The 12,157-nt window shown below is 44.1% G+C and overlaps 1 protein-coding gene across 1 annotated transcript in view; it reads left to right on the top strand.

Moving 5' to 3' along the window:
* The first annotated feature begins 296 nt into the window (after positions 1-296).
* RNF11 (ring finger protein 11) overlaps positions 297-12,157 on the top strand; it is a 35,899-nt gene continuing 24,038 nt past the window's right edge. Inside the window, exon 1 of the mRNA XM_055254782.2 lies at positions 297-924. Within this exon, the coding sequence (XP_055110757.1) occupies positions 802-924 (123 nt within the window). The 5' untranslated portion in view covers positions 297-801. The remainder of the gene's footprint in view (positions 925-12,157) is intronic.

Raw genomic sequence — 12,157 nt, 5'->3', positions numbered from 1 at the left:
AACATTTTAATCATGGGACTGATCCATTCCGATACGGGTTTATATAAACAGACCGCTTGGCCGAGGGTGGTGAGAAGACTGTCAGGCAGTGCACAGGTAAGAACTGAGCCCTAGACGGGGCGGGAGCAATGAATGTGGGGAGGCGCGGAAGACGGGAGATTGGTTTCGGAGTCAGGTACGGAGCCAAGCAGAGAGAAGCAAAAATTGACGCAGCACCGGGAACAGCTGCTAGTGGAGAGGGGGATGGGCGCCGCCGGAGCCGCCCTCGCCCCCTGGCGCCGGGGGCGGGACCAGAGCACGCACGGCGCGATGACGCAAGGCCCGAGCCGGCCTCGTTCTGGCTGCCGCCGTCTCGCTGAGGCGGAGTAGGATGAGGCCCGCGGCCGTGGCTCCGGCGTCGGCGGGGGCAGCAGCAGCTGAGGCAGCAGCTGAGGCAGCCGCGACGGCCGCACCCCCCCTTGCTGACCTGGATTAGGCCCAGCAGCTCCGTGGCCGCCGCCGCCCCGCGGGGGGGCGGGGTGGGGAAGTGCTTGGTCTCCCCGCCCCCCCCCCCCCCATCGCTGCCTCGCAGAAGGCAAACGCCGCGACCCCAGCGGAGCCCGCGGCCCAGCCTTGAGCCCCCACCCCCGGGGGCTGGCATGAGCGACCCCTCGGCGGCACCGTGGGGCGGTGGAGTCGCCTCCGCCTGATCCCCGGCCTGCCGCCCGACCCCACCTCGCCAACGGAGGCGGACCGCGGAGCGTGCGAACGACCCCACCGCTGCTTTCTCCTCCCCTAGATCACGCACCCTAGCTCCGGAAGATGGGGAACTGCCTCAAATCCCCCACCTCGGATGACATCTCCCTGCTTCACGAGTCTCAGTCCGACCGGGCTAGCTTTGGCGAGGGGACGGAGCCGGATCAGGAGCCGCCGCCGCCATATCAGGTAGGGGAGGGTGTGTGTTGGGGGGAGCGAGGAGAGGCAGCTCTGGCGGAGATTGAGGGGGCTTCGGGGCCATCTCTGTCCCCGGCTTCGGCAAGGCCTCGCCTGGGCGGCATTGACCCCTTAGGGCTGGATCTGAGGGCATTTGCTCTCTGATCTCAGAGTAAGGTTGATTCTTCGCCTCCCCTCGGGCACCGAGTGGGGATGATACCCTCTGCCCTTGAGTTCTGGGATCAGAGTATGTGATCACATCCCCTTGGCCAGTGTCTGGTGGTTCGCTTGTGGAGTTTGGGAGTGACATTTTCCTGCCTTTATGTCTGAATCGTATGATTTCCTCATCGCACCGCCAACTGGATTATGGGTTCTGGATAGGTGGTTGCCAAGCACCACCCCCCCGCCCCATTTATGTTTTCATGTGTGGCCATCCTCTTACCCCCCTCCCTCGTCTTTTTGTTAATTAGATCTGGCAGGTTTTCCCTCTGCTTGGGAGACGGATCTCCAAGTGGTGATTTTAACCCTAGCGACATCGAGTTACTTGTTTATATATATATATATGTATATATACATTTTAATCCCTCCTCCTCTTGCTCCACCCATATGACACACCTTTTAAACGTGCTGACTTAAGAAAACTTGATTAGCTTGAACTTTGGAAACCTTTAAACCTGGCTTGGGAAATTCCTTCGGTTACTCGTGTTCTGCCTTTGTATCAGAGACTCTCCTAAATATGTTTTACTGCTTTTTGTACAACAATCAGTAGTCCCAGATGTGTTGCAGAATTCGAGTGAAGACCTCTTAAACTCAAAATAGGTATGTGGATATTATAATCCACAATATATGTGTGAAAACCTTTCCTGTGCTTTTTTCATTTTAGATGATATTGAATACAACCTTTTCCAGAGGGCTTCAATGGTAGTAGTGCTTAATTTTTTCCTGAAGAGTTTAGTTTTCTGACTGGGTAGGCTCCTTTGTTGTTTCATGTGATGACATCATTATCTAGTGTTTTCTTTTCTCATTTCTGTGTAAACCAATGTCTCATCATACCAGAAAAACCTGATCATATATGTTCGTTTTCTGAATAAAATTCTTCCGGGGTATTTCATATATACCAGTAAGGTCCAGTCTTGATTGTGATATACAGAAGCCTCCATGACTTCTCTCTCTTAACATTCCATATTCCAGGCCTACCAAATACACCAGGCTGTTCACACCTTTTTTTTTTTGCTCCAGTTCCTCTCTGCTTGGAGCCCTTCCTTCCCCAGGTCAGCCAGGTGGACATCTAATCCTCTTTGAGAACTCAGCTTTCATGTCTGAAGTCCCAGCATTCCCTTCCCTCCCAGCCCGAATCCCTTGTGTCCCCACTGAAACCTCTACACTTCCATAAGCAATATCTATAACACTTTAGTGTTGTATCTTTGTTAGATGTGTGTCTCATCCTTGCATTCGCCTCCTTGAGTGCAAGCTGCGTGAAGGTAGAGAATCTGTGTTTCCGGTTTGCTGTTGTATCCCTCGCATCTGCCTCAGTAGGTACTCAGTAACTGGGAGATAAATTACAAGTAAGAGCCCTTGAGAACAGGGACTCTTCCCTCGCTCAGTTTCTGGCACATAAGCACCTAAATGCTGAATTAATTAATTAAGTTGAATTTAGTATTTTCTGTATTTACACAAATATTTTTTCCAAAGTAAGTTGTCACAAGGGTAGTCTCTTAAAAATCAAAGCTGAATCTGGGTGTCTTTACAAGTACCTTTGAGTGAAGCAAGCAAGCTATGTTTATCCTTCACTCTTTCACTCCTATATTTACTAGACAACAAAAGTGCTTATTTAATTTTTTTTTTTTTTTTATGAGACGGAGTCTCGCTCTGTCGCCCCGGCTGGAGTGCAGTGGCAGGACCTCACTGTTCACTGTAACCTCCACCTCCCGGGTTCTAGCGATTCTCCTGCCTCAGCCTCCTGAGTAGCTGGGATTACAGGCGCATGCCACCACACCTAGCTAATTTTTGTATTTTTAGTAAAGACGGGGTTTCACCATGTTGGTCAGGCTGGTCTTGAACTCCTTTCCTCAAGCAGTCCACCCACCTCAGTCTCCCAAAGTGCTGGGATTACGGGCGTGAGCCACCGCATCTGGCCTGAAGTTTTTATTTTAAAATCTCTTATGCTCCCTACCCTCACCCCCTTCTATTTTTAAAAAAATAGAGACAGGGACTTCTATGTTGCCTAGGCTGGTCTTGAACTCCTGGCCTCAAGCAATTCTCCTGCCTCCTATCCCCTTTCTTAATTGAATATCTCTGACTTGTTCTCTTTCTCCTATCTTTGTGATAATTGTACTATTAAAGGTACTAGAATTTATGGAAACTGTGTTTGCCTTTTCCAGAAGAACTAGATGATGATGAGGGATGAGGGGTTTTTGGTGTCATGAAGGAACTTTTTTTTGGAAATGTTATATTTTTGACAGTGGGAGTTTTTTATGGTTGCAGTTTCCTGAAGTGAATGACGCAGGCTAATATACAAACTCAGTATCAATTGGAAGAAAATTGCTTTAAAAGATGGGAGCATAAAAAGAAACTTTTGGAGAAAAAGTATTGTCCCCCACCCCCAAAGAAATAAGATCTGTTTTAGGAATGGTTATTTTAGATGATCTGAGAAACAGCAGTCCAAGGTTATTTATTCATTTATTTGAGTTGAAAATCTCCCTCTGTCATCCAGGTTAGAGTGGATTGCTCACTTGGCAGCCTCAAACTCCTGGCTTCAGGTGATCCTCCTCCCTCAGCCTCCCAAAGACTAGGATTACAGGCGTGAGCTACCTCACACAGCAGATTTATAGTATTCTCAGTTGATAAAATTAACTTTTTCAACAAATTGTACGTAATTAACAGTGAATAGCTGATTGTAAAGGAACATGTTCTCTTGAGGTGAGTAGTTAAAAGATGTCATTGTTTGCTGCTTTATATGTACAGTGTACCTATAATGACAAGAGCCAGTTCCAGTTATTTCCTATTAACATCTGACAAATTTGTTTTTATTTATTTTTGCCTAAAAGTAAACCCCTGCACCATTATGATCCAAGTTTGTAGGAAGTGCATATTTCTTTCCATGGTTTCTTTTGTAGCCTCCTAACAGTTCTCCCTGCTTTCACCCTTGTCCTCGCTAAGGCCTGTCCTCAACACAGCAGCCACAGTTATTTTGGTAAAACTGAGCATGACAGGCTGCCCAACCCTCTGTGTGGATCCTTGTTTCATTTAAAGTAAAAATCAAATTCCTTATAGTGTCCCATAAACCCTACATAATCTGTACCCCTTGTTTCCACACATGTCCCTTGACATCTACAGCTAACCGCTTTGTTGGCTTCCCTCCGGCTTCCCTGGCCTCATTGCTATTCTAGGACCTTTGTCCTCCTTATTCTGGAATACTCTTCCCCAGATTTCATGGCTGACTGATCCCCTTACCTCCTTCAAGTCTTTTCTCACTGCCACCTTAAACCTTCTCTGACCACCCTGTTTGAAAGTGCAACCTGCCCTAATACCCTAGAAGTCCCTCTCACCCTGTTCTGTTTCTCCCCCCCAGTACCATTTATTATATTCTAACACACGTTAGAAAGTTACGTTGTCTATTACCTGTCTTCTCCCACTAGGTAGAAAGGAGGAAAGGGGATTTTTTTTTTTTTAATTGGTGTTTCCTAAGTACTTACAACAGTGCCTGGCACATATTAGGCATTCAGTAATTTGGTTGAATGAATGAATAGATTTCTTTTAAATGAACTAATGTATTTGAGGCAGGTATAGCTGAACTGCTTACAAGAACTCTGCATATTCCTAGTGCCATTTTTGCTTCTATATTGTAGATCAGTTTTTTTATTTTTTTTTTTTGTTTTGTGACTGGGCCTCCCTGTGTTACCCAGGCTGGTCTCTCTCTGTATATATATGTTTGGGTTTTTTTGTTTTCTCTTTTTTGAGACCAAGTCTCTCCTTGTTGCCCAGCTAGAGTGCGGTGGTGTGATCTTGGCTCTGCCTCCTGGGTTCAAGCGATTCTCCTGCCTCAGCCTCTGGAGTAGTTGGGACTACAGGCATGCGCCACCAAGGCCAACTAATTTTTGTACTTTTGTTAGAGATGGCGTTTTGCCACGTTGACCAGGCTGGTCTCAGACTCCTGACTTCAGGTGATCTGCCTGCCTTGGCCTCCTAAAGTGCTGGGATTACAGGCGTGAGCCCCTGAGCCTGCCCTTTATATTTTTTAAATTTAAAAAATAGAGACAGGGTCTCATTATGTTGCTAGTCTCAAACTCCTGGGCTCAAGGGATACTCCTGCCTCAGCCTCTTGAGTAGCTAGGGTTACAGGTGCACTTCCTCTCTGCCTGGCTCAGGTTTTAAAAAAAGTTTATTTCCTTTAGAGATGAGATCTTGCTGTGTTGCCCAGGCTGGAGTGCAGTAGCTATTCACAGGTGCAATTATAGTGCATTGCAGCCTCCACCTCCTGGTCTCAAAGGATTTTGTGGCTTCAGCCTCCTGAGTAGCTGGGACTACGGGGGTACACCACTGTGTCTGGCTGTTGTAGATCAGTTTTAAGGAATCCTAAAAAGTCAAATTCCAGGCCGGGCGCGGTGGCTCAAGCCTGTAATCCCAGCACTTTGGGAGGCCGAGGCGGGCGGATCACGAGGTCAGGAGATCGAGACCATCCTGGCTAACACAGTGAAACCCCATCTCTACTAAAAATACAAAAAATTAGCCGGACGTGTTGGCAGGCGCCTGTAGTCCCAGCTACTCGGGAGGCTGAGGCAGGAGAATGGCATGAACCCGGGAGGCGGAGCTTGCAGTGAGCCGAGATCGCGCCATTGCACTCCAGCCTGGGAGACAGAGCAAGACTCCGTCTCAAAAAAAAAAAAAGTCAAATTCCAGTAATATTAAATACAGTAATTGGTTTAAACTAATGTGTTAAGTGATTTAGGGGTTTTTACCCTGTATATATATCACCACAAGATATTTAGGTAATGGGAAAGTACTTGGGGGAGAAAAAGGAAGTACTTGAATCCCTATCCTTGAAGTATTGGATGGGAAGAGATTTAGGGTGTTTGTCGAATTAGAAAGTAGAAACAAATTTGTCACACCCTCTACCCAACTCCCTTATTCCTAAATGTTTAAAAATAGTACAGAGGAAATCTGCCCAGCCAAGGCAATCTTGGAAGGACGGTGAGTGGAAGGATAAGCCAGGAAAGGCTGAAGAAGGGAGGTCCATGAGAGGGGGAGGCCAGGTAGGCAGCCCAGCCCTGAAAGGCATATATATAACAGCTTGAGGTACCCCTCTGTCACTGTCAAGAGCTTTGTTATGTGTTAAATTGAGGGAGGCACTCTGTTAAAAGAGTGTAATATTCATTGAACAACAAACCATGTTATATTTTCTAATCTGAATATATAAAAATTAGGATAGGTGTCTCTCAATTTTGCAGTAGTTATATAGTTTGAGATTCGGCAGTCTTCTTCCCCGACCTATACTTTTTGATTAATACATTTGAAATTTTAAAATCCTAAGAAAATAACTTTGTGTAGCATTGAATGCAAGTATAGCTCTGGTTTTAGAGTCAGATGGTCCTGTGTTCAAATTCTGGCTTTGCCGCTTACATGTAAAATACGAAAAAGGAAAGAATTTATCAGATTGTTTTGGGGAACTTTTTTGACAAATAAGAAAATGTAACATTTTGGATATTTCAAATTGCGCCTGCATAAAGCTTTCTTCAAGATACTTTTGTTTTTGGCTGGGCACAGTGGCTCACGCCAGTCATCCCAGCACTTAGGTGGCAGAGGCAGGAGGATCACTTGACCCCAGGAATTCGAGACCAGCCTGGGCAACAAAATGAGACCCCATCTCTATTAAAATACCAAACAAAAACAAAAAACAAACAAAAACAAAAACCCTCTTTTTTCGTTAAAAAGATTGGTTTATCCTGTAGAATGCACTAAAAATAACCCCCTTCCTTATAAAAAATCTAGAATGTACTGCTTATTTTTAAGCATGCAATGCTATAATGTTTTGTGGGGGATGGGCTTGTTTTTTAGAGATGGGGTCTCACTTTACCCAGGCTAGTTTCGAACTCCTGGGCTCAAGTGATCCTCCCACCATTCCTCCCAGTGTTGGGATTACAGATGTGAGTCACTGTGCCCTGCCTGTAATGGTATATTAATGCCTCATTTTCCTGATAACTTACGAAGTTAAATTTAGATAATTAAAGGGTTGTGTTTTTTTTCTTATTAGCATTTTGTTTACTATTTTGGTGGAAAATATCCCCAAATTTATTTCATATATTTGGCCTTATTATACAATTATTCAGCTTTTAACAATTTACCTTTTTGAAGTTTTATCCCTCCCCTTCTTCATGTTCAAGAAGTTCAGCCTTCTTATTGAGGGGCAGATCAACTAACTCCACCTTTCCTAATAAAGCCTTCACTGACCATTTTTTTCCTTTCACTGCTGATTTGTCATGTATTTTTTTTGTGTGTTTGTAACATTTATCTGGAAATCATATATTGCCTTATTAGCTTTTGTTGCTTTAACAGTTATTTTTCCATATCACAATTTCCTCAAGAATGAGAATGATACATTAAACTTGTAAGATGTCTTAGTGGGGTAGAATGTTACCTTCCATATTGTAGACACCCAGTGAATATTTGATGATAGACTAACTTTGAACTGTGACTTCTTCACCTTGTAAGGTCACCATCATAATTGAGGTCCTCATCAGTTCTTACAGCAACATGATTGATGTCTCCTCCTCATTCATTTCATACCATGTTGCCAGATAAATTTCATCCCTGATCAGATCACTTGCCTCATAATCCTTAATTATTATTATTATTATTATTATTTTTTGAAACAGAGTCTTCACTCTGTTGCCCAGGCTGGAGTGCAGTGGTGCCACCTCAGCTCACTGCAGCCTCCGCCTCCCAGGTCTGAGCAGTTTCCCTGCCTCAGCCTCCCGAGTAGCTGGGATTACAGGCATGCACCACCACGCCCAGCTAATTTTTGTATTTTTAATAGAGATGGGGTTTCACCATATTGCTCAGGCTGGTGTGCAACTCCTAACCTCAGGTAATCCACCCGCCTTGGCCTCCCAAAGTGCTGGGATTACAGGCGTGAGCCACCATGCCCGGCCCTTAATGATTCTTTATTAGGACTAACCACTGAAGATATCTGACTTAGCGTTCAAAGTCATGATTTGGCTCTATGTATACTTTTTCAGCTCTTCATAGCCTTGTGCTTTCTTTTATACAACCTGTATACTCCAGTCATACTGAGCAGTTTGCTGTATTCCATGTATGTCTTCTGCTTTCTTGTCTTTCCCATTCTATATCCATTGCCCAGAATGTTCTTCCTTAATCCTTCCCAGTCTCATTTCTAATATCCAGGGCCCAGTTCAAATGCCAAGAATCCACAAATTCTGATTTCTCCTACGTATACTTTTCTTAATCTGAACTCCTTTATTACTTCATGCACCATTCTTAAGACACTTTACCCTTTTAATTTTAATTATTTGTGACAGTGTCACATCTACTCTTTTAGAATTCAAGTCTGGTTCATTTTCGTATTGCTAGAACTACAGTTTTCACAAAGCAGGCGCTTGTACTTTAGTGAATGTCATGATCAGCATTTTGCTGTAAGAGTGTGCGATTGTATGGTTGTTAGTGTCTATTAAACATTCCCAGAATCCTGTGCTTTAGTGTTTGGCCTATCACTTCTAATTTATAAAGTGCGTTGAGCTTTGGGAAGGTTAATTTCATTGTATATTTTTTGAATTTGGTTTTGTGTTCCATGAAGTTCAGCTTGCCTAGGTGACTTTTATAAATAAGTAACCAGTTATTTGTTATTTGTGTGACCCCATTGTTGCAGGTTTTTTCTTTGTTTCTGCCTGATCTTTCATTCTGAATGTGCTTTAATAAAGGCTGATTTTTTGGCATTAAGATTGTATGCATCATTGAGAGTAAGACAGTCTGTTCAGAGTTTAATTCTAGAGCTAATTGTAGGGTAACTTGAGAAGATGGGATGGTGAGTTACTTGGTACATAAGATCTGAGCACTTGATTTTCTTAAAATATTTTTTAGGTAATACTTAGTAGAAACCTTTGTTGCAGAATTTTGATCTTTAAAAGTTTTAATATAAATACTTAGGTAAACTGGGATTCTTTTTCTTTCTTTGAGACATAATCTTACTCTGTTGCCTAGGCTGAATGTAGTGGCATGATCACGGCTCACTGTAGCCTCAGCCTCACAGGCTCAAGCCATCCTCCCACCTCAGCCTCCTGAGTAGCTGGGACTACAGGTGTGCACCACCTTGCCTGGCTAATTTTTATTTTTTGTAGAGACAGGGGTCAAGCAGTCCTCCCACCTCAGTCTCCTGAGTAGCTGGGACCACAAGTGCGTACTACCGCACCCAGCTGTTTTTTGTATTTTTAGTAGAGATGGGGTCTCACTGTATTGCCCAGGCTGGTCTCAAACTCCTGAGCTCAAGCAATCCACCCACCTCGGCCTCCCAAAGTGCTGGGATTACAAGTGTGAGCCACCATGCCCAGCCAACAGCCTTTTTTTTTTGGAGATGGAGTCTTACTCTGTCACCCAGGCTGGAGTGCAATGGTGCAGTCTCAGCCCACTGCAACTTCTGCCACCCGGGTTCAAGTGATTCTCCTGCCTCAGCCTCCTGAGTAACTGGGATTACAGGCACCTGCTATCGTGCCTGGCTAATTTTTGTATTTTTAGTAGAGACGGAGTTTCACCATGTTGGCCAGACTGCTCTTGAACTCCTGACCTCGTGATCCACCCACCTAGGCCTCCCAAAGTGCTGCGATTACAGGCGTGAGCTACTGGGCTGGCCACCAACAGCCTATTTTTAATAACCCATATGAATACAGGACAGAAATATATCCCTAACTCTGTACCTGAAGTAAGGTAATACATAAAAGACATATTTGCAAATGACTTGAGGCAAGAAAAGAAATGTAACACATCTCTAATTCTGATTGTATCTACAGTCAACCTCTTATCACTTCCCTCTTCATGTGCAGAATTTACCTTGGCTGAGACACAGTCAAGAAAGAAGACAGGCGGCCAGGCATAGTGGCTCACGCCTGTAATCTCAGTATTTTGGGAGGCTGAGGTGGGCAGGTCACCTGAGGTTAGGAGTTTGAGACCAGCCTGACCAACATAGAGAAACCCGTCTCTACTAAAAATACAAAAATAGCCGGGCATGGTGGCACATGCCTGTAATCCCAGCTACTTGGGAGGCTGAGGCAGGAGAATCTCTTGAACCCAGGAGGTGGAGGTTGCATTGAGGCTAGGTTATGTTGTTGCACTCCAGCCTGGGCAACAAGAGTGAAACTCCATCTCAACAAAAAAAAAAAAAAAAAAAAAAAAAAAAAGAAGAAGATGACAGGCTGTGTGCAGTGGCTCATACCTGTACACCAGCACTTTGGAAGGCCAAGTGGGGAGGATTGCTTGAGCCCAGGAGTTCGAAACCAGACTGGGCCAAATAGCGAGAGCTCGTCTCTACAAAAAAATAAAAAATTAGTCAGGTGTGTTGGCACATGCCTGTAGTCCCAGTCACAGGCTGAGGCAGAAGGAATGCTTGAGCTCAGGAGTTGGAAGGTATAATGAGCTGTGATGGCACCATTGCACTCCAACCTGGGCAACAGAGTGAATGGGGGCATGGGGAAGGCCAGGTGTGGTGGCTCACACCTGTAATCTCAGCGCTTTAGGAGGCTGAGGCGGGAGGATTGCTTGCGTCCAGGAGTTTGAGACCAGCCTAGGCAACACAGTGAGACTCCCATTTCTACAAGAAAAAATATAGGCTGTAAGTGGAGAGTTATTGTTTAGTGGGTCGAGTTTTCTGTTTTATAAGATGAAAAGTTCGGGAGATGGATAGTGGTAATGGCTACATAACTTTATGAATATACATAATACCACTGAACTATACACTAAAAAATTGGAGCCAGGCTTGTGCCTGTGGTCCCAGTTAATGAGGAAGCTGAGGCAGGAGGGTTACCTGAGCCCAGGAGTTCGAGGCTGCGATGAGTTATAATTGAGCCACTGCATTCCAGCTTAGCCAGCAGAGTGAGACCTTATCTCTTAAAAAAAAGGAAAAAATAATAGGCTGTAAACAGTTGATTCTTTACCAGTAACTTTTAATATTGAATTAATATATTTATGGTATTTTTAACATGCTCAGAGTTCAGGCTTTTTTCAGCTGTGATCTAAATGAAAGTGAGGTGGTGAGAGAAGTCGGTGGAAATGTGAGTGAAAGATTGAAGAAGAGCTGGCTTAGATAGCCACAGTGTGTAGTTATTTTTTTTTAGAAATGCGGTTTCACCTTGTTGCCTAGGATGGAGTGCAGTGGCTATTCACAGGTGTGATCATAGCACACTACAGCCTCAAACTCTTGAGCTCAAGCCAACCTCCTGGTTCAGCCTCTCAAGTAGCTGGGACCACAGGCTCATGCCACCACATCCAGTCAAAGTGTCTGGGTTTTTTGGTTTTCAATTAGGTTCCTCAGGTTAAATGGAAGTATGTGTTTTTTGTTTGTTTGTTTTGTAGAGACAGTGTCTCATTATGTTGGCCAGGCTGGTCTTGAACTCCTGGCCCCAAGCGATCCTCCCACCTCAGCCTCCTAAGGTGCTGGAATAACAGGCATGAACCACTAGGCCTGGCCAAAGTTGAAAAGTAAAGTGATAAGGGAGAAGTAAATATATTTTATCCTCTTGGGGAATTTGCTTGACCTATTGATTTTTATATTCAAATTGACCTATTGATTTTTATATTCAAATTGGCCTTTTGAACTCTTAGATGAGTTCCTTATTTTGACAATGAATGCATGTGTCCCTATCTTTTAATTAAATTGCCAGCCTAGAGTGTACTCCCAGGGGCCAAACGAGTAATTATCTTGTTACTTAATCTAGAAAGCATACTGTAAGGTAACTAAAGGATCTGAAAGTGTGGGAATGAAGAAAGCAACCCTCCAAATATATTTGCTTCTAAAATTCTTAAAATTTTCTGACCACTCATAAAGTTGAATGGCTTTAAGAAGAGTGAGACTTTATAATTGACCTAGTTAGTTAAAGTTACATGTAATTTTGTGTAACAGTTTAAACCTTATTTTTGTGGAAGAAAAAGAAGCAGTTTACCATAACTGAGTAGCAAGGCCTTAAGGGTAAGAAATAGCATGCTTGATACCTATTTTCTTCTTTTTTTTTTTTTTTTGAGATGG

The sequence above is a fragment of the Symphalangus syndactylus genome, chromosome 12 (assembly GCF_028878055.3).
Source record: "Symphalangus syndactylus isolate Jambi chromosome 12, NHGRI_mSymSyn1-v2.1_pri, whole genome shotgun sequence".
In the NCBI taxonomy this organism is placed as follows: domain Eukaryota; kingdom Metazoa; phylum Chordata; class Mammalia; order Primates; family Hylobatidae; genus Symphalangus; species Symphalangus syndactylus.
Note: the sequence above shows the minus strand (reverse complement) of the source record. Positions and strands in the feature narration are given on the sequence as shown.